Source organism: Hesperophylax consimilis, chromosome 29 (genome assembly GCF_061612785.1).
Source record: "Hesperophylax consimilis isolate HC1 chromosome 29, BYU_Hcon_1.0, whole genome shotgun sequence".
NCBI lineage: Eukaryota > Metazoa > Arthropoda > Insecta > Trichoptera > Limnephilidae > Hesperophylax > Hesperophylax consimilis.
In genome coordinates this window covers 17871717-17894267 of record NC_142864.1, presented here as the reverse complement: position 1 = coordinate 17894267, position 22551 = coordinate 17871717, and the positions used below count along the sequence as shown (strand labels likewise).

The 22551-nt window shown below is 34.1% G+C and overlaps 1 protein-coding gene across 2 annotated transcripts in view; it reads right to left on the bottom strand.

Annotated features, from left to right (window-relative positions):
* Positions 1-22551, bottom strand: part of Nep3 (M13 family metallopeptidase neprilysin 3) — a 138483-nt gene that overhangs the window by 6105 nt on the left and 109827 nt on the right. For both annotated transcript variants that reach the window (XM_089649359.1, XM_089649360.1), the window contains exons 5-10: positions 21846-22059; positions 15205-15277; positions 6950-7368; positions 5272-5435; positions 4355-4537; positions 2610-2771 (exon numbers count right to left, since the gene is read on the bottom strand). In XM_089649359.1, the coding sequence (XP_089505485.1) occupies positions 2610-2771; positions 4355-4537; positions 5272-5435; positions 6950-7368; positions 15205-15277; positions 21846-22059 (1215 nt within the window). The remainder of the gene's footprint in view (positions 1-2609; positions 2772-4354; positions 4538-5271; positions 5436-6949; positions 7369-15204; positions 15278-21845; positions 22060-22551) is intronic.

Below are 22551 nucleotides of genomic sequence, written 5' to 3'. Positions count from 1 at the left end.
CTGTAAATCCTGGAACTCGCCCTTCTGTAAACATTGAGGAGGCACTGCAGTGCCTGGGGAGTCCGAACATCAATCGGTAAGCGTTGTTATATTGCACCCGAAGCCTTTAATAATGTGCTACTGTACTACTTAGCACACAGTACCAAGCACTTAGGTGCTACGGTACCTAGGTCGTCGTAGAACCTACTGGACACTTTGGCCGTTGCCTAGAGGTCAAGTCGGACGGTACTAGAAACTACCACGCTATTCCAACAGGTACGACCGCTAGAATCTTGGACGTAACGGGCGGCAACATATTGTAGCAGTAATAACTAGAATGTTCGGGAACGTTCTTAGGTGCAACTTGAATAGCATTGAACCTACTAACGAAACATTGTATGTACTGCCCATCTACCTATTTGCTGGACTATTCTCGATGCATTCAGGCCTTACATAATTTTAACACGCTAATCCAGATAACTCAATCATTTTGCGCCGCTATTACTTAAATAATCTTACTGTTTCTATTGTGATTAATTACTTGTATGGTATATAAAATATTGTTAAAATTTATTCACGCATAGTTTATCCCGGCAACAGAATAATCCAATTATAAAATATTACATGGTTTAATTTCATCACCAAACACATCTTCAACCTTCGCAACACATATTATGTAAAAAAAATATTTGAATTTATCTACAATACTCTCTCAGTAATCTGCGGTTCGATTATAACACAGGGTCTCCATTGAAACTGTCAAGGAAGACACTGTGGTTTTACTTAATACAATAATCCGCCGTTATTTTTACTAGTTGAAACCACAAATCAAGCTCTATAATTCGTCAGTGTTCTTATTTCAAATTCAGTGGTTCGCCTCATGTCTAGACTAGAGCACCGAATTTTGTACACCGACGGGTCGAGTTATCTTACTCTACACGCTCAGTTACTATACCGCCGTCTAGCTTGCTAGAACTGACCGTTTTACCAGTCAACAGGGTTCATTATCGTTATTTTAGGACATTCCGGTTAGTCTTTTTATAAATAGGGGTCTTCTCAAAACCAAAAACATAACAACTTAACTTTAAACCAAAAAGAAATTGGAAAGTATATTTAACGAAACATCTTTTTTTTATTTTTTTTTTTTATTATATTTATTCAAGAAATTTCTTTACAATGTATGATATACATATATATATTTCACTAGTAATAAGATAAAAGATATTATGATATGGTTATTATTTATTATTTTCAATGTTCTCCCATAATAAGCAATTGCTTATGTGTATGGGATGAGGTATTATTTGTTTAGTTTCTTAGATTTATTTTATTTTTAAATTTATGTTGTGTTGCATCGATTGCGGTGTTTGTTTTTACGAAATACCTGTTTTAATTTGTAACATATGTGTAATTAACTAACAAACTAACGCCGTTTAACGCCTAAGAGGACGGACCGCCAAACAACTCGGTCTTGGCACACACTCCTTGCCTCATTCACATTCATATTCTCATAGATCTATTATTCTGACTCTTGACATAGCCCGAATCAAGTATCTGATTCACTTGATCGTGCCATGTCTTCCTCGGGCGTCCCCGACTTCTGCTACCATTCACATTTGCATCATATATTGTCCTTACACTCCTTTGATCATTCGCTCTACATGCCCAAACCATCTAAGGGTCTCTTTCTTAATCTTACTCATTACGCTTACATCAGCCTTGATCTCTTTGCAGACTGTTAGCTACGCTTCTTTGGACAATTTTTTGGTAGCGCCAACTACGTTCAGTCCTCCATTAATGGAGTTACCTGCATTTACCCTTCTTTCAATATCTCTGTCAGCCTTCCCATCTCTCATAAACATACTTCCTAAATACACAAACTCATCCACCTGCTCCAAGTATTCCTCATTCACAACTATATTGCACTCTGTTTTCGTACTCCCTCTTTCATACACCATTATTTTAGACGTACTTACATTCATCATTAATTCATTCTTCATACATACTTCGTTCATCCTAGACACGAGAGACTGTAGATCATCCATACTATTAGCAATCAGCACCGCATCATCAGCATACAACAGGCAACATACTTTCAGATTACTATATGTGTTAATAATATTTGGATGATTTGTATAGTGCCGTTTTTGTGAAAAATCACCTCCAAGGCTCTGGTACAAATATATAATAAATTTCTACAATGATCTATCTTACATTGCATCCACCGGTTCATTGGGAGGTCACTTGAGATTAAAACTGTTTATTGTTTATTACAGAAATTTAGATGCAATTTGCACACAGAGGACATAATTGGAACACATGTAATTGGAAATGCCATTATCAATTTCAGTATTTATTTTAATAATATATGTTCTTTAATGAGAGTATTTAGAAGAGGAAAAACAAATTTTATGTTAGGCGGTAAAACAGTACAGGGATTCGATTTGAATTTATTTTTAATGGGATTCGTCCCTTGGTATGAGACAGATTGAGTTTATGACTTTTAAAAACGCAAATCCAAAAAGAAAATTATGATTAGGATATATTATATGTAATACAAGAATGCTGTAACCTGCCATTGCACGGATTAGTGAGACTGTACGGTAATAAAAAAAATCCATCCAACTTACCCCATCTGGTCTTGTTGACGGGCTCGTCCAGTTTTTCCAGATTTTTCCTCAAAGTGAACACCATAACCTCTATATTATTCTGGAAGTACTCATTTGGCTTCACATCCAGCTCGAAGTACTGCTTGTCCAACTCCTGTGCGTTCAAGATGTAGTTTGGGAAACCTGGAAAAACATACATTACCTTAATGATGAACTCTTAATAATATGCAAAATACAATCATGAACGCAGTGTAGTTAATTTTGTTTTTACACGATTTTGAAAACAATGATAGCATTAGTTTTTAAGACAAACCTAGAATTTTCCCAATCCTTTGTGTATACTAATAATAATAATAAGAAAAATAAGAAAATACACAGATTTAGGAAATGAGAAAAGAAAACGGCTCGGAAAACCCAAGAGTTATTGTTGAAAAGCCTCTCTATCCTCAACGTGTGACTGTGTTTGTTGCGGTTAATAGTCGGGCAGAGTCATTGGACCTTACTTTTTCGAAAATGAGGCTGAAGCAACAGTTACGGTGAATGGATTGCGCTATCGAGAGATGATTAATGATTTTTTATGGCCGGAATTGGATGGTATTGATCTGGACAACGTTTACTTTCAACAAGACGGCGCTACGTGCCACACAAGCAACAAAACCATTGATATTTTACGATTGAATATCAAAATAACACCTCTTATTGAAAAACCCTGTACATGTAGGATTACGAAAGATTTTTTAAATATTTATATTGAGGGATCAGTAAGATTTATAGGTCCAGTTAGGAGTTCTACCGTGCCGAACTTTCTGATATGAAAATATCTGGAGTCGGTGAATTATTTTCCCATTTGATCTCTGGTGAGTGGACGTTTTGTTCTTGTATTGTTTTGTATTTATTATACTTTTTTTTATTTTTTTTTTATTATTGAATAAATAGTTAATACATATCAACAAACAAGTCCTGCTTATATAATGTACTTGCATAAGGTGGATTAACTAGATGATCATTTGTGGAAAAGTGTGTGGAAGGGTTTAGTTTTTCCTGTGGGGAAGATTTAACCCGGACATAAAGTCGGAAAAAATATTAATAATGTTTGGATTATTTGCATAGCGCAGTTTTGTTAAGGACGCTTAACAACTTAATTTATGCATTCAATCTATTCCTATCACTTAGACTTTAAACTTTTTCCTTTTGGCTTATGACCAAGTTTAATAGCTAGTGACTTATAACTAGTGGCCTATAACTAAGATAGTAATAAACGATAATGTGTTTAGTACAACTCTATTATAAATGTAATTTTTTTAACATCCTGTGATGTAAACAATTTTTAATGGAAACATAATATCCCCTGTGTTAAAATAGAATTAGTTTGTATTATTAAAACTACATACTATCGTTAGCAATAATAAAATGCTAAGTAAATTATAAGCAGAACCAATTTTTTCATTTGGCGTATAATCTAAATGGGAAAATGACAATTAAAATAATTTTCTTTAAAAATATTACATATTGATAAGTACTTTATAGCTTGTTCTGGATTCTCCAAACGTACACTGCCAATTTCTAAAATGAAGCTAAAATTGAAAGCAAAAGTTCTAGAGTTTATTGAACCGGAGTTTCAGACAGAGACAAACCCAAATTATTATTTTTAATAACATAAACCATGCATATTGAAAGATATCAACAACTTTTTGTGCCCAATTAATAAAATTGTGAGAAGTAAACATCAAGTTTCAAATACAATGGTCAGAAGAAGAATGGTTTACCTATCATATCAGTTATGGCATCTGCTTTCAGTAATGCCTGGTCTCTGGTCTCCTTGTCCATCCAGCTGAGGGTCCGAAGGTTCTTTTTGAAGGCCTCTCGAAGACCCTCAATCATCACCTCTCCCTGCGGCTTTGCCTCTCCGTGGAACGACTCCCGCACAAACATGGCACCAACAGCAAAACCTGGAAGAAAAATTATTCATTAAGTCAGAGATTTATTAACTTACTTCTCTCTCTCGGTTCAAAGCCGCCTTTTCAATGATATTTTCAGCGAGGAAACTCTCAGAGCGAACTATTAGGACTGTTAACAAGATACTGCCACCTCACACACACCACACCAAGGTACCATATATCAATACAATATTAACTAAATCCGCACATCTATAATTATAAGGTGGCGCTAAGGTATTTGAGAGCATGATCAGCATATAATTCAGCCTCCTGATTATGACATATGAAATTTCAGTCTGAAAAATCAATATTAAAATTATCTAAACTTTATCTACGGAACAAAAAAAGTTTGGGGACCTCCGTTCTATACTCACAAATTAATTTATGATTGTAAAATGATTTTCGCTGAAAGTTTCCAGGTTTCTGTAAAATAATAATAATTTTATTTGGATGATTTGTATTGCGCCATTTTTGTGCAAAATTACCTCAAGGGCACTGTACAAATATATTTACATATATACATTTCTATGTATGTTATTACTAACTACAGACTACTCAAACTATTATCAATTTATGTGTAACAGATTGCATCCACCAGTTCGTCGATCATTAATACAAAGCTATATGTAGAATGAACGTGATGCTAGAATGTACGTATGTTATTATTCTGATTTATTTATATTTTGAACAGGCAGATAATTTACAATACCAAGTAATAAGTTGTAAGTAATATGCGATGTACCAACCAATGGCGTTGTTGGTGTCGGTGACACAGTAGCGCCACAACTCCTCACCGCCCTCGGAACCAAACACCGCTTTGCGCAGCACCTTAGCTGCGTCTCTAAAGGCCTTGCTAAGGTAGGGGGATACCGATCTGGCTGCTTGCCATATCAGATAGTTGTTCAGTGTACTGAAGACATACAAGAAAATATTTTTTGTAAACATAACATTTCGAAATACAAAGATTACTCGATAATACAACAAAAATGGCAACAATCGTTCTTCTAGATCAGAAGTTCCCAAAGTGGTCTATATGGACCCCCAGGGGTCAATATCGGCTTGCTGAGGGTCTATGTCAGCGAGAAAAAAATTTGGGGGTCCACGAGATTCAAATGGGGGTACATACGAGCGGACCCCCATTTACCTCAAGTCAACATTTAGGAGTTCCGTAAATGACACAATAGACCTAACACAAATACATGGTGTCCGGAAACTCGTAGTACAAGCGGGAAACTGGTGAATCTACATCACATTTGGAGTCGATTTTGTAGTATATTTTTTTTTTTATTTGAGCTTTCGTTATCGAGTAAATCGAGTTAGAAGTTGATTTTTTTTTTTTTTTTTTTTAATCAAATTCTTATAAATTATTACTGAAGATCAAAGTACCCAACTAATTAAAACTATTTGAAAGTAAAACAAATGAAGAAACTCGGATTTGAAGCATTATTTTGAAATCACCCTTCATTTAATCCGGTGTAATCATAAAATATTTCTGCTCTGTAGGGTTAAAACATCTGTTGTTCAACCCTAAACACCAGAAAAAACTTTAACCCTAAAATAGCCGAAAAATATTTTTTTTTGTTTTTTTTTTTTTTTTGTGAAAATGCTCAAATCAAAAAACTTTATGTTTATTTGGGTTCCCCATGTGGTGTAGATTCTCCAGTTTCCCGCTTGTACTACGAGTTTCCGGACACCGTGTATAATAGACTGAGAAATTACTTATTTGATATTTGCATTTTTATATTTCGTAAAGTTGTTAATTGAGGTATATAAATAGAGTCTACGTTCCTTTTGTCGTCAGAATTAATATATTCAAGCAAAAAATTGCACATTGGAAGTCGCGAATTTTCCTAGTTGGGAACTTGTTTTTGAAAAACGTCCAGGGTTAATAATGACTTTCAACATTTAAATGTACTTTATACAGACTTCAAAACTAAGTTTGAGGCCATTTTGACTATCGAAATGGTACGTTGAAGAATCGGAAAACATGTGACAAAAAGAAATGACCGGAATAAGCACTGACAAAGAACTTAAGGGGCAGTTCTGTAGGGCCAGCTACATAAAGAAATTCCCGTTGCTTATCCTGCTTCATTTTCATTTGGTGTAATACATCACAAGGATGCCCCTGTCTGCACAATGTAAAGACAGAGGAACTATACCGCCACCCGGTTGTTGGACAGGCAAGGGAAGGGAATATCTTTACTAAAAAAATAAATGATTATCACATGGGACGTTAAAAGTTTTAGGAAAATTCAATATTCAGCAGGTAAGGGGTCTACGGAAAAAAAAAAATTTGGCAAGTGGTCTACGGGGCAAAAAAGTTTGGGAACCTCTGTTCTAGATAGAGCTTTCACTAGCTACTAATTATTGTTTATAATAAGTGAGATATCCTTTGTGCTATGAATAAAAATAAGTATAACTCACTTGTTGCCCTTTTCTGTTGCCGCATAACCATTCACTAGCGTGTTTAACTTCACCAAGAACTCTTTGGCATAGACCACAACTCTCTCTTTAGTGGTGATCTTCCTCGACACCATTCTAAACACGTCGTTGAAGTAATCCTGCCACTTGATGAAAGGACTGAGATCTTGCAGTTCTTGCACCGACATGGCGTGGTACAGCTCCTCCTCGTCGCGTCTGTTCTCGCTAGGGGTTGTGATGTTCGCCAGATCCGTCTCAAACTCTATGACGTCGAGCATCTGTGTTCTGGCATCAGTTTCATTGGCTCCAAGAAGCACGGAGATCTTTGTCATGAATTCGAGATATGCGTCCAAGATTTTTTTGTGTGCAGTTTTGTTTAAGTAATTATCGCGAGTGGGGAGGTTTAGACTTCCTTGATCCACCTAAAATGATTTAAATGTACAAGTTACTTTTTATTCTATAACGAAAGCCAACCTTAAGGGGGAAGTATCATAAATAGCGCTAAACATCACTTTGTATTTACCTAGTAAAAGGAATACCACTAATAATTTATCTAAAAATTCTATAGGGGTAGTTAGAAAAATGTCTTATGTTACCAGTGAATTAACTTTTTTTATCGTAAACTTTTTTATTCTATATGAAATACACATTGCAACTTTACGTAAAACTTCAAAAATGCCTTCGCTGGAAGCAGAATAGCTCCTATCAGAGAGATTTTTTTTTTAAATCCATCGGTCATCTCAAAGTAAATATGATACAGGTCATTTTAAATAAATAAAAAACACTTTAACATATATGGATTTTTGTTGTGATTCAATTAAACTTCCCGAATATTTCAATTATTTTCCGTCATACAAAATCCTATGGATGAAATCATTGTCCATGGCTTGACCGAACACCGCTAGTCACTGTCAGTCTCGAGGTGAATTCGGAAGTGAGAGCACGCCTTTTTTGTTTATTCTCTAGTCCTCGGCCAACTTTCAAATTTCTAATAGGAATCCAGAGGAGATTGGTGCTATAGCCAAGGGGTAAGTGGAAATTAAATATTATTTATTTTGTAATATATAATTTGAAACTTGTTTTACGGTCTCAACTTTTTTTTACCTTTTTCAGTTACCAATACGTAAATAATAAAGGGGCACATAAATGGGAAATAATAAAGGGACTCGCGCGTACAGCGCCGAATGAGACCGCTCCACTGGAGGAAAAGAAGAATAAGGTTTGTCAAAATACATCATTCCGATGGACACGTTTTCTACAAATTTTTACCGACTTCTATCGAAGTCGGTAAAACGGATTAGGTGGTGGCTTGAACTCGGATCTAATTTCAAAATGCATTATTTCGGCATCAATCATAAATTTCTCCAGTTCTCTACCGATTTAGTTCAAAATCGGGATTAGGGAGTTTGGATGTGCACTGAACTCGGATCTAATGTCAAAATGCATAATTTCAGCATCCATCTTGGATTTCTTCAGTTCTCTACCGATTTAGTTCAAAATCGGGATTAGGGAGTTTAGATGTGCATTGAACTCGGATCTAATGTCAAAATTCATAATTTCAGCATCCATCTTGGATTTCTTCAGTTCTCTGCCGATTTAGTTCAAAATCGGGATTAGGGAGTTTGGATGTGCATTGAACTCGGATCTAACGTCATAACTTCAGCATCCAGCTTGAATTTCTTGAGTTTTCTGCAGATTTGGTGCAAAATCTGGATTACGGAGTTTGGAGATGGACTTTGCGAGACTAGTGTGAAGGTGCTTTCAACGATTCTACCGATTCCTTTCAAACTGTCGCTAAGATTGGGAACAATGTCTATCAGATCCATTGATAAATGCACTGAATTTCGTTGATGGCTAATTCCGGGTAGTAGTATTATAAATAAATTATTTAAAAAAATATATATAAATATATATATGAGAGAGAGAGAAAATAAATATAAAATAATATATTACCGGTAACATGCATAGTAAGAATTATAGTGTATTTTATACAATGTACAAAAAACTTTTTTAATAGCCTTAACCATAAAGAAAGCCAAAGTTTTGGCACTTTTCGAGGATATTATGCTAAAAACATGAAAAAAGTATTTTTAACCAAGACATTTAGATATTTTTTTATCAATTTTTATCAACTTCTTTATATCTATCTTAGACTTTGTTTTTTTCTTAGTTTATGTACTTCATTCTACTTTTTTGTATATCTAAGTTAATATTGTAAAATATATTCTTTCCTGAGTACGAAAAAAACATTGAAATAAATTTTCAAATTACATTCACGATTTACAAATAAACTTTTTTCCATTTCTATCGCACTAAATATATAATCAAAAAATATTTGTCGTAACTGAATTTTACGTTTTCCCTTTTTTCACACCCATTGCTTTCTGGTAATATTATATTTAAAAAAAAACAGTTATTGTCATTACACAAACCGTACAATCAAATTTATGAACCAAAAATCTTTTCCAAGTCAAAACACGATTAGATTCTATGTGACTTTGAGTAAAAAATTGAGACGTCAAAAAAGGTCCAGGGCGTAAAAGATGTGACTGTATATCCATTATTTTGCTAGTATGATTTTTATTCTGTCAAGTTGTATCCATTATTTTGTAAATAAATATAAATTTTATAAAGCACGTGTATTTTTATTTCGTATTTTATCAAAACCGTGTCAATCATCCCCCTATCTACTCAAAAGACGCAGGTGTTGGTTTTGAAACCGCAGCTGTTCTAGCGGCCGACCGATTCATTTACAAGTAGCAATAATACCTAACTGTACTGAGGTTGAGATTTGATACCGTCCCCTTAACCTACTAAAGGGAAGTGTAAGATGCATGATTTAATGCTAAGACTTTTTTTCATAATCAATTTGAAAGAATCAATTTTGTGCACATTGTCTATTGCCACCATCCGAGGTGTAGGCATCATTTTTAACACCAATGCACAATTGAATATTTTTGCCCATAGTCGCAATGAGTTTAGGGAATTCCTGGAATTAAATTAATAGTTTTAAAAAATGCACGTCGAGATTCCCTGCAAGAAATTAATTTTTTTTTTTTTTTTTTTTTTTTTTATTTAGTTACTTTTTAAAATAATTAGGTACATTTTTGTATGGCACATGCAATAAAATATATATATAAAATTAAAACAGATCATTGAAGTCCTCCTCACTAGGAGATCCTGTGCTGAGGGGGACTATATATGTTAGAATACGTTTTCAGCAACTAAGATGATGTTTTAAATATATTAGTTAGTTCTTCTTCCGATATTTCCTTAAGCCAAGATTTGATGTCCTTAATGTAGTTATTTTTCGTTTTCCTTTGTTTGATGTTGAGAGGGAGTTTATTATATAATTTAATTGCTAAAAATTCAGAGTTTCTTTGTCCAAAGGTAGAATTACATTTAGGAATATTTAGCATGTCTGTTTGCTTGGCTCTGGTTTTATGATCGTGAGAGGGGTTTGCCTCTGGTTTATTTTTTAAGTGATGAACTAGAATATTTTTAGCATAGATTTTTTGTAAACTTGGAACATCAAACAGATTAAAAATATCAGTAGTTGGCGTCCTTACGGGGAGCTTTAATATGGTCTTTATGATCCAATTTTGAGTTTTCTTTAGTAGTTTAATATGGTTTGATGATGCTGAGCCCCATCCTATTATTCCATATTCCAGTAGAGAGTGGCATAGCGCATAATATACTCTCTTTAGATCTGTAGTTGACAAGATATTTCGTATTTTTTTGAAGAAATAGATGAGTTTTGTTAGCTTTTTTGAGGTTCCTTCGATGTGTGCATCCCAAAGAAGTTTGTCGTCAATTACGATCCCAAGATATTTAATTGTTTTAGTTTGGACTATATGCGGGCAAGAACATTGCGGATATTTATTTAGACATTCATGTAATTTGAGTGTATGCTCATTCGTTGGTTGACCTCTGTTGGTTTTAGAGAAAGTTAGATATTTAGTTTTACTCACATTTAATGTAAGGGAGTTTGCTTTTAACCAGTTTTGGAGTACAGTCAGACCTTGCTCCGCTTTTTTATGTGTGCTTGTCCAATTTTGTTCATAGAATATAATGACAGTGTCATCTGCAAAGCTCATTATGTCTCCTTCAATGGGAAGACTCATAAGGTCATTAATATAAATGAGAAATAGTATTGGACCCAATACGCTTCCTTGAGGGACACCGTACTTGATTGATAGAGTTTTGCTACTTTTATTACCAATTTGTACATACTGCTCTCTTCCAGTTAAGTAACTTTTAATTAGATTTAGAGTTGTTTGTGTTATTCCATTTTTTTTTAATTTAAAAAATAGTATTTCATGGTCAATTGTATCAAAAGCTTTTTGAAGGTCAATAAAAACTGCCAAGCATTTTTTACCTTCATCCAGTTTTTTTATAATTGTATTTGTTACTTTAGCTATAGCATCACCAGTACCCAGGTTTTCCCTAAAACCGTATTGCGTCGTTGATAATATTTTATTTTCATCCAAAAATTTAACCATTTGTTTTTTTATTACTTTTTCCAATATTTTCGATAGTGTAGGTAATAGACTAATTGGTCGATAGTTAGATATATCATTTTTGGGACCGCTTTTGTATATTGGAATAATCGTAGCAACTTTAAGACGTGTGGGAAAAATACCTTTTCTTATTGAAAGATTTACAAGGTACGTCAGTGGGTAGATTAGCTCATTTAGTAGATATTTAATTGCTCTGTTTGATATTAGTTCATTTCCCGATGAGGTATTTGTGTTTAGGGAGGCTATGGTATTTCTTATATCTTCACTTGTTATCTTGACTATGTTAAGGGAGTTTTCTTGATTGACATTTTCATTCCATACTGTTTTTTCGGCAGTAAATGAAGATTGTTTGATTTTATTCGCTAAGTTCGAGCCTATATTGCAAAAATAGTTGTTTGCAAAGTTGAGAATTTTTTCTGGATGTTCTGCAAAAGATGTTGGTATCCTGTCAATGTTTAATTCTTTAATGTTTTTAACATTGTGCGAGGCTTTAGCGTTTGTAATTTCGTTTATAATCTGCCAGAATTTCCGGGAATCATTATTACATTCCTCGATTTTCTTTTTATAGAATGCTTCTTTAGCATAACGGATTACATTTTTACAAATGTTACGATATCTTTTGTAGAAGCGATGTAAATGGATATCATAGGGGTGGTTTCTTACTTTTCTGTGGAGTTCGTCTCTTTTCCTGATTGAGTTGATAATGTTCTGACTAATCCAGGGTTTAATATGAATATTTTTATGAGATATCTTTTTTTCTGTCGTTATGGTGTTTGATAGAATAATGTTCTGAGTAAAGTCAATAAAATAATTCCAAGCAGCATCAGTATCATCATTGCCAAGAAGGTTTGACCAGTCAGCAATTTGTAGCTCGATTTTAACGTTTTCCCAATTTGTTTCAGACTTTGCTATGACAGATTTCTTTTTTTGATTTATAGATGTATTTTTATTATTAATAGATAGAAGTATTGTGTAGTGATCAGTCAGTGTAGAAGGGTAAATAATGGTTTGAGTTAATTTATCAGTTTTACTAAAAATATGATCAATGCATGATTTGCTTTCATTCCATACTCGTGTAGGTTCATCAACCAGGCTTTTAAAACCATGGTGAGCTAGTGTATGTATGTAATCATATTTTTTTGGATTTCCATTTTCCAGGATATCAATATTTATATCTCCGATAATAAAAACATTCTTAGTATTTTTGAGTAAGTTAAGCTCAAAATGTAAGGAGTTTAAGAATGGCTCCAGATTTTTTGTAGAAGGTGATCTATATATTGCGAGAACTGTTATATCCTTACCAATTGATATCCTTAGACAGTTTGCGTTATTAATATTGATCTCTTTGACTTCAACTTCAGTGTCTTCTTTAATGTATGCAATAACACCATCACTCTTTGTATTATTCATTAGTGTGGAGTAAGAGACATATTTATCAATTTGTAGAGGGTAGTGTTTATCAGTTAACCAACATTCAGTAAGTATAATTATGTCCCAGGTTAAATTTAAACTTTTAATTAATATTTGTAGCTCGTCAAAGTTTTTGTTTATGCTTCTAATATTTTGATGCAGTATGTTAAAATTTTTGTTCATTGTTGAAAGGTTAGGTAAGTTTGCTCTTTTTGCATTAGGTTCCGTGGTTAATGTAGTGTCAGCCATTTTTAATTTTTGTTATATTTGTTATTTTGAGCCATTTTATTTATATGATGTTTTTCAAATCGTCTATATGTTTAACGTAAATTATTTTTTCGTTTGCATTTCTTCTTGCCATTATTTTTCCCTCTTTGTGCCAGACGTATTCTTAGTTTTTTTCTTTTGAGATTTGTTTGGTTTTCCAAAGAAGTTCCTTATGGTAAGGGCTCAGTTCTTCAGCTATGTATATTGTTTCAGTTGAAATATCTTTGATCGCAGCATAATTGATGTTTTTTCTATTTGCAATAAGCTTGTCTCTGGTCAATTTATCTGAAAATTGCACTAGTATTTTAGGTGGTGCATTGATTCGCCTATCAGGTATCCTTTTTACCTCTATAATTTCGCTGTATTTTAGGTCCACTCCTGCCGCCGCTGCCACTTTTTTAACCACTTCAATTTGCTGTTCCCCATTTTTTTGTGGAATGCCAGCTATTTCAATATAATTAGAGCGGGTTTTGTACTCCATATCTGAAATTTTTATTTCTAATTGTTTAATTATAGTATTTTTCTCCTGGTGCTCTTTTTTCAGGTTTATAAATTCATTTTCAATTTTTTTGTTTTGTAGGATTGTTAACTCTAGTTTTTTAATCAAATCATCGTATTGACTGCTCATAAACTCCATGCTTTTTTGGGTGTCCTGTTGTTGCTTTTCAATTTTTGAAATAATTTCTTTTTTTATAGCATCTAGTTTTTTTTCGAAAATCAGTGTAATTTTTTCTATGCTGAATTTTTCTTCAGGTTCAATGTTAGCACCCTTTCCTCTAGTGTTAGCCATTATTTACTGTTAAATGTAACAACCTGCCCCGGTTTTAGATATTGAAGTAGAGGTACAATACCGGTGTTGACAGTTAGATGTTTTATTTTTATCTATGGATAACTATGGAGTGACAGTTTTATAAGATTTATTCTCAATTTTTTTGTAATCACTTTAGTTATCCGGGATTACGGATATTAAATCGATTTTTTGTAATCTAACTCACAGTTTCGAGCACTTTTCCACACAAATCACTCACTTTCGGTATAGATATTATAAATAATAGCAGGATAACTTATTTGCACTTGTATACGTATTTGTAGTCCATAGAAGAGTGAATAGAATCCATAGAATTTGTGAATACATTTTGAAAAGTTAAATGTTTTTCAAAGAAAAGTTACTTTTAACCTTTCAACTCTGTTTAGTTCTCCGGTGACCATTCTTTAAAAAAAAAAAAAACTAAATTAAATATGTTCTTATGAATAGTTCATCACAGTATCAGTAGAAAATTCAGGGTTTTCCAATAAGAGGTGTTATTTTGAATAACCCGCTATTTCGGTAGATGTTACTTTTAAAGCTATCATTTTTTGATATTTGACAAGTAGAAACTACGCCATTTATAAAAATGGAACGATACACGCTTCAACAACGCATTGAAATAATAAAAATTCACTTGAGTGAATCAAATGCAAATCATTTGAGTGATGAGGCCCATTTCCACCTCGATGGCTTCGTCAACAAGCAAAATTGTCGCATCTGGGGCTCGGAAAACCCGAGAGTTATTGTTGAAAAGCCTCTCTATACTCAACGTGTGACTGTTTGGTGCGGTTCATGGTCCGACGGAGTCATTGGACCTTACTTTTTCGAAAATGAGGCTGGAGCAACAGTTACGGTGAATGGATTGCTATCGAGAGACGATTAATGATTTTTTATGGCCGGAATTGGATGGTATTGATCTGGAAAACGTTTACTTTCAACAAGACGGCGCTACGTGTCACACAAGCAACAAAACCATTGATCTTTTACGATTGAATATCAAAATAACACCTCTTATTGGAAAACCCTGTACTTGTTTTTTTTTTTCTTTGTTTTTTTAATTTTTTTTTTGACAAAGTTAGCTATTCTGGGGAAGCTTCTTATGATAAATTATTATCTGATAAACAGGAAGCAATCGAAAAATAAGATACATTTAGTTTTTATTCCGATTTCAAGCAAAACTCGTCAAGGTGATATTGGTGCGGTTCCGAATTCTCATCACCACAGTCAACAGGTGAAAACTTGATTTTACTCACAATGATGACGTGCTTTGATGAATTTCGATCGTCTTCTCCAACAGCCCAGTTGAAGAATCCATTGATACTGTATCTGAAAATGAGAAAACGTGATATTTTTTTTTTTTTTTTTTTTTATTTATTATAAATTTTTAAAGATACAGGTATATGCAGTCCCACAAAGCAGTCACACATGACGGCTTGTCTGTAGGTTCTACAAATAATATATATAAAACATTTTTAATTTTTAATACATGTATGACACAAAATTATACAATAAACAATATCACAAAATAATATATATCAAAGTACCTACCTATATACAAATTATTTAGGCAGGTACGTTGAGATGTTCAGGAATACATCAATAATAATGTTCAGAGATACATTGATTCGTCGCTTATTAGCCAACGCTTAGTGTTTTTGGGGCAGGGTCTCTCATTATTCTGAGGTTTAAAATAATTATTAAATTTATTGAAAATCTCTGGTATTAAATATTTAAGCGTTCGGCTTCCATACTTATTTGTTACTCTTGGAATAATGAGGCCCTTATTTTCAGTGAATCTTGTTGTGTGATTATGCACCGGTTGCTTTTTATATTTGCTATCTCCCTCATTATCCATTATAATAATGTACCAAAGAAGACCCTTTATTGGAAGTAGGCCCTCAGAACCATACAGTAGTTTTAGATTACTTCTTTGTCTGTAGATATTCGGTGGTACAATTTTTTTTATTATAGCAATTTGTAAGTTTTGTATATATTTAATATAAATATTGCTTGAGTGCCCCCAAGTTCGTATGCCATATCTGAGTATGGATTCGACCATAGAAAAATAAATTATTTTAAGAGTACAATGAGGCAAAACATATTTCAGTTTATAAAAATTACTTGCAAAAGATCGGAGCTGGTTACAGATTTTAGCCACTTGTTTATCCCATTTAAATTTATTGTCTACTATTAGTCCCAGATAAGTATATTCGTTAGTAAAGTCAATTGTTTCACAGTGGCAAATATTTTCAATTTTTCTATGAATACATTCAGAATTATGAGCAATTATTTTGGGTATATTCCATATTCCCAGGCTTGGTGATTTTACATACATACATTTTGTTTTTTTAACATTAATAATTAAACCAACATCATGAGCCCATTTAAGTAGCTCGTTAAAGTCACTTTGCAATTGTTGAATAGCTATGATAGGATTTTCATTGGATACTACAAGTGCAGTATCGTCAGCAAAAATGAATCTAAAGGCCTTTTTAAAGAGTTTTGACATAACAATAACATATATAATGTACAATTTTGGACCTAAAATTGATCCTTGCGGTACTCCTGATTTAATATGTCTTCCTTTACTCATATCATTTAAAATCTTTACGTTCATTTTTCTATTAGTTAAGTAGTTTTTAAAGAATGAGAGGAGTTTACCCCGGATTCCAATGTTTTCAAGAACCTTAATTAATTGTATATGGCTGAGAGTGTCAAAAGCTTTTGAGTAGTCAATAAAAAGCACCAGTACATGTTTTTTAGAATTAAGTTGAGAATTTATAAAATCAGAAAATTTTTCCAGCAATTTATCACAACTTTTTTTTTTCTGGAACCCGTACTGGCATTCATCTATAATATTCAAATTATTCAAATATTTATCTAAATTTATCGAAATATATTTTTCTAAAATTTTTTCTAGTGCCGGGAGAATAGAAATTGGCCTGTAATTGTTAATTTCGGAGTGATCTCCATTTTTGAAAATAGGTCTTACAATGCTATTTTTTAATTCATCGGGGATGAGGCTGGTATCGATTATTCTGTTGATAAAGTGAGCAATAACAGGGCTAAGTAATTTGACATGTTTTTTTAAATCAAACATACGAATTAGATCTATGCCCGGTGACTTTGAATTTTTCATACCTCCGATAATATATTCAATTTGCTTAGCATTAGCTCTAGGTAAGTACATTGAATGCGGTAGGGATTCTTGCAAGTGATTAGACGCTCGGAAATCACATTCATGTAACAACTTATTAACTCCTTCATCAAAAAAGTTAGCAAAATTTTCTGCCACTGCATCAGAAGATTGTGACTTTAGGAAATATTTAGATAAGACTTCATCGCAACCAGATTTATTTTTCCTACCCAAAATTGTATTAATTTCATTCCATGTTTTTTTAATGTTCTTGAAACAGTGATTAAATTTGTTATTATAGTATGCCTTTTTTGTGTTTAATATTTGTTTATTAAGTTTATTTCTATATTTTTTGAAAGAGATTTCATATTTTTTATTATTAGGCGTGTTTTTCCACTTTTTCCACATGGCATCTCGTATTAGAATACTTTCAGCGAGACTGTCATTCATCCAAGTTTTTTGGTTATTTCGAAATTTTTTTGTTTTTAATTTTGTAAAGGTACTTTTTTCATAAATATTTTTAAAAATCGATTTTAATTCTGCATAAATAATGTTTGGTTCAGACAATTTTAACATTGCATTCCAATCGGTGATTTCGATCAATAAATCAATCCTTTTGTCCGATAGTGCAGTGTAATACTCTTGGTGCGATTTGTCGACGGTACATTTATCATAGTAACAGAAGTTAATACTAGCTGCAGTTAGGTAGTGGTCAGCTATTATTGAATCGCATACGCATGAACTGATTTCGGTCGTCTCCTTCACTCTTACATAAATATGGTCTAAACATGAAGCCGTTACATAGTTAGTCAATATCGCTTCTCTAGTCACATCATTTATACATCTGGTCATTCCAAAATGAGACATGAGGTTTTCATATTGCATAGTTATGGGTTCGTGTACATTTAATAAGTTAATATTCGTATCACCTAGAACCAATACGGATTCTTTTATATCAATATTTCCCAATATTGTCTCCAGCTCATCAAGAAATAATTTTTTTTTTGTATTAGGCGGTCTATATATTGCTAAAAGATGTAAGCGAATATGTTTGTTTACTGAAATGGTTCCGTAAACGCATTCAAAATTATTAGTCATAATATTTATTTTTTCAAATGTAAGGTGATCTTTCACGTACACAATAATACCGCCACCCGATCTTTTTGTTCGACAAAAATGGTACGAATTAAATCCCGGTAATTTATAAAGATTTATATTATTTTCATTAATAGACGTTTCGCATAGCGAAATTAAGTCGATGTTTCTCAAAGAGCTAGAAACAATTAATAGGAAAGTGTCCCAATATTTAGATAAAGATCGTATATTTAAGTTGAGGGCAGTTATTTTATTATTTCCTAACACATGTTTTTTTGTAGCCCAGTTTTCAAAAATTGACGTGCGTTCATAATCTATTTCTGCTGAATCAAAATCACAGTTCAAGTCACCCATATAGAATAATATTTTAATTGGCAGCAATAATATATAAACATGTATTGGGATTTATAAATATAAATACGATAGATACATAACAATATAGCAGTTAGTATTTCCGATATGTTCCAGGTTAGATTATAGTTTTGTACAGAACAAGGTAGGTTTACTAATCGGCAACAATAATTACATATTGAACTTTTTCTACACATACAAATACACGAAGAGTGCGCGAACATCAATATAATCATAGATTTCAGTATACTAGCGTTTAACACTGTGGCAATGGGATAATGCATTGTAACATAAATGGCAAAAATTTTCGGCAAGGATATGAAATATTTATGTCTCAATAAATTATATACATTACGATGCATAAATGAAAGTGATAATATGAAGTTAAAAAATGAAAAAATTGTGATTAGCATTGTAATTGTTTTTTAGAATTATAATACATACCTAATCATAGTCTATACGACTTTGAGCGATATGCATCATCTTTTTGTAGTAAGAACAAATTAGTATTATTAGCTTTGTGATTGGTATTTAGGGTCATCTTGAATAAGGTGTTCTGATGTGCACAGTTACTACATTTTTCTTCAGTTTTTTTGTTAGGGCATTCCTTCCATTCGTGATCTTTTGCGCAATGTAAACACGTCGCACGTTTGTCCTTATTAAAACATTTTAATGCAGTGTGACCAAATTTGAGACAATGGTAGCATTGCGTCAAGGGGCTGGCATCTTCCACTCGTACTCTGCTAAAACCAATGTTAATTTTTTCCTTTTCCATGAGGTAAGACCTTACTGCTCCGCTGGTTTCAAATATATAATTAGTGAGTCCATTTTGGTTTTTTGGTTTAAACATTTTTATTAGTTTAATCGTGTTTTTAGTATCGCTATTCATGATATCTTTTATTCCATCGTTTTGTGTTTTTATTGCCTCAATTATGTCCTCTTCAGTTAAATCTACTTGAAGATTTCTTATGAATATTTTTGGATTTTTCTTTCTTAATTCCTCTGCAACCATGTTTTTTTTAAGGGTTTTATTGATTTCATCTGTCAATTTCTCTGCATGTTCTTTTGAAGGACAAGATATAATTAATTTATTTTGCGAGGCTTTTCGTATTCCGTTCACTGCGATACCCAAGTTTGCTATTTTAATTTTCTTTACGATTTGTTCTTTAATAGCATCCGATGTCATGTTCGAATCTTCACCTTTGATGATCAATGAGAATTTGGATTCCGGGATTACTTTGAGACAACTTGCGTATGTTTTTTTTTCAAAATAGCTCGTATTCTCGATTTTTTTTTCTAATTTTTCAATTAGTTTTGACTGCAGACAAACAATCTCGTTTTGAAAAGATATTTTTTCCTGAGTCCATTTTTCTTCTAATAGTTTTATATTTAATTCCAGATTATTTTTAGCTTTCGAGTCCTTTACCGTAGAAATATTTGAAATTTCTAATTTTATGTTTTCTATTATCGACAGCACGTCCATAATGGGTTAAGCTTGTGACCGCCTCGCGGAACACCTCGCTCCCGGCAAAACTTAGATAAATGTGACAATTCTCTAATAATGTATTGTCTTTCTATAAACACGTCTACACACTACCACGGTAGAATGACGAATGAATTAATTGTTGTAACGGACGTACTGCTCCAATATCAGCCGACGTCGCCCCATATTAAAATCTGCTATTTACCTTAACTTTGCCTGTCCTTAAATTGAATAAACTGCCTGTAAATGTATGAAAAATTATGTAAAAATGTATATTTAATGTCAATATGTAATGTCAATACAATAAATGAAACGTCGGAGCTTGGCTAGAGGTATACGGGCAGAGAAGTAGTGTGAGAGCTGGTAAAATCATAAACATGTTTTAATTCGGGCACGATTGTTAGAACCGTGCCAAAACGTAGTGGGAAGCCGTGCCGTGCGCCATGCGCCGTCATAGCGTCACAAATGACCGGTGGTACGCCGTCATTACGTCCCACGGGCACGGTTCTGAGGATCGTGCCCAAACAAAGGAAGGCCGTGGTCACGTTCGGCCACGGCCCGAATCTACCGGCCGAGCGGTGGGGCGCCGCGATAGCGTCGCAAACACGGCTCACGGATTCCAGGAATCAAAGAGAAAGTGAGCCCGTGTGCGCGTCGTGCGCCCGCTGGCGGCTATAAAACGGGCAACAGGCCCTCAAAACGTCAGATCTCCAGCAACCACCACCAGCTCTACACCTCTCTCTCTGCTCTGCCCTCTACCTCGCTCCGACTTCTGCTTCTACTCGCCTTCTTTTACTCTGACCCCCGCCTCACCCTGGACCACGGACTTGCCTACCCCTTCGGACCAGACTCGGAATCAGCTCAAGAACAAGCGACAAGCAATCGGACCAGCTCTACAGCGGCTTCAGAGACGGCCCCGTTCTACCCCTCCACGCCACTGAAGGACGACATCTCACGCCTCCACAGATTGGGATCACCGGCCCCATTTACAGTCTTGTGTGTCACACGATTACGTCTGATACAATTGTTATCTAAGCGTCCCTTTCTCAATCTTTTTCACTACAATTTCTTCATCTTTGCATTCTTTCCAGATGTCTACATTTGTAATACTATCGACATTGACCAAAAAAAAAAATTTTTAATAGAAAGATAAACATCCCCGGTTATGAATAACCTGACAATATTTGAAAAACTCCTGCAACCATCATTATAAGCGAAAGATGGACTACTCGCCTCGAATTCTACCGATCTATGAACTAGTAACAGTTCTGTGAACAGTAGTCCTCGCATTCAAAAAAAGTATGTTTTCAATTTTTAATAAATCAAAATCAAAATTTGTAATTAGGTACTTAAATACCAACCTACCTTCTTAATTAAAAACCATATATTTTAAATTAAAAAAGTATATATCTCTAAATAGTATAAAACAAAGTCACTCTCCGTATCTGCCTACTTGTGCGCTTAGTTCTTCTAAACTACCTAACGGATTTTGATAGGGTTTTTTTTCACTATCATTTAGAGAACTTCTTCCGGAAGGTTTATATGTCTATAATGCATGCATATTATATTGATAGAAAGGAGAGAAAAGTCAATGTTTTATAAACAAGTTAACTTAATTTAATATCCGCTTCACTCACTGAACTACCTACACGCGCAGTAACAATAACGTGCCGGTGGCATCGCGAACAGCGCGGCGGACACAACCGTTGCGTGTGGCAGTTGGCACACTACTGAACCATTAAAACCAACGAACCAGCTTGAAACGGGCACAAAAAGTACAATCAAATTTGCACACAAATGAAACAGTCAAATTAAAACTGGACTCCTACCTGTTCTGTAGTATCTGAAAGGTCCTCTGCAGGTTAAACTTGTGAAGCACGAATCCACTGGCTGATATGTTCCAACCTCCGACCTTCTTGATAAGGTCCTGAAGCGGAGCGCCTCCGAGGGTCTCGATGGTCTCGTTTACATCGAGACATGCGTCAAAGTAGATGCGTGCTTTTTGTTCCGCTTTGGATTTCACCTTGTCAAGGTTGATTTTTTCTGCAATCAAAAGGTTGCACTTCAATTTAATAAAAAATTATCGTACACGCAGAATAAGAAGCTCGATGATCCGAGATGGACTTAACACGGAACTCCTGATACTCTTACTAAATTCTACTGCATGCAACTATAAAAGGAAGAGGTCCAGTGGGTCGCCTCAGGCAAAGTTGGAAGAAGCAACTCCAGAGGCTGTGTGAGGAAAGGTTGGTCAGGAGGAGCCAACGACTCAGCTGTGGAGTGATTTGCCAATCTCAGTGTTTCCTTCCTCTTGCAACATGGGTATCTTCAAGATTCATGTTCACTCCTTTCTCTCCTCCCAAAGACCCCCCCACGCAGCATCTTTGCGTGAAATCTCAGCGGATTTGAGTGAAATTATTTTCCTCAAGGCCTCCATGTAGAGTTCATGTAAAAAAAAAAAAAAAACCATCAAACTTATCACAATCCCATCCTCTGCATCCTGATCCTGATCCTAATCCTCAAAATAGATAACAG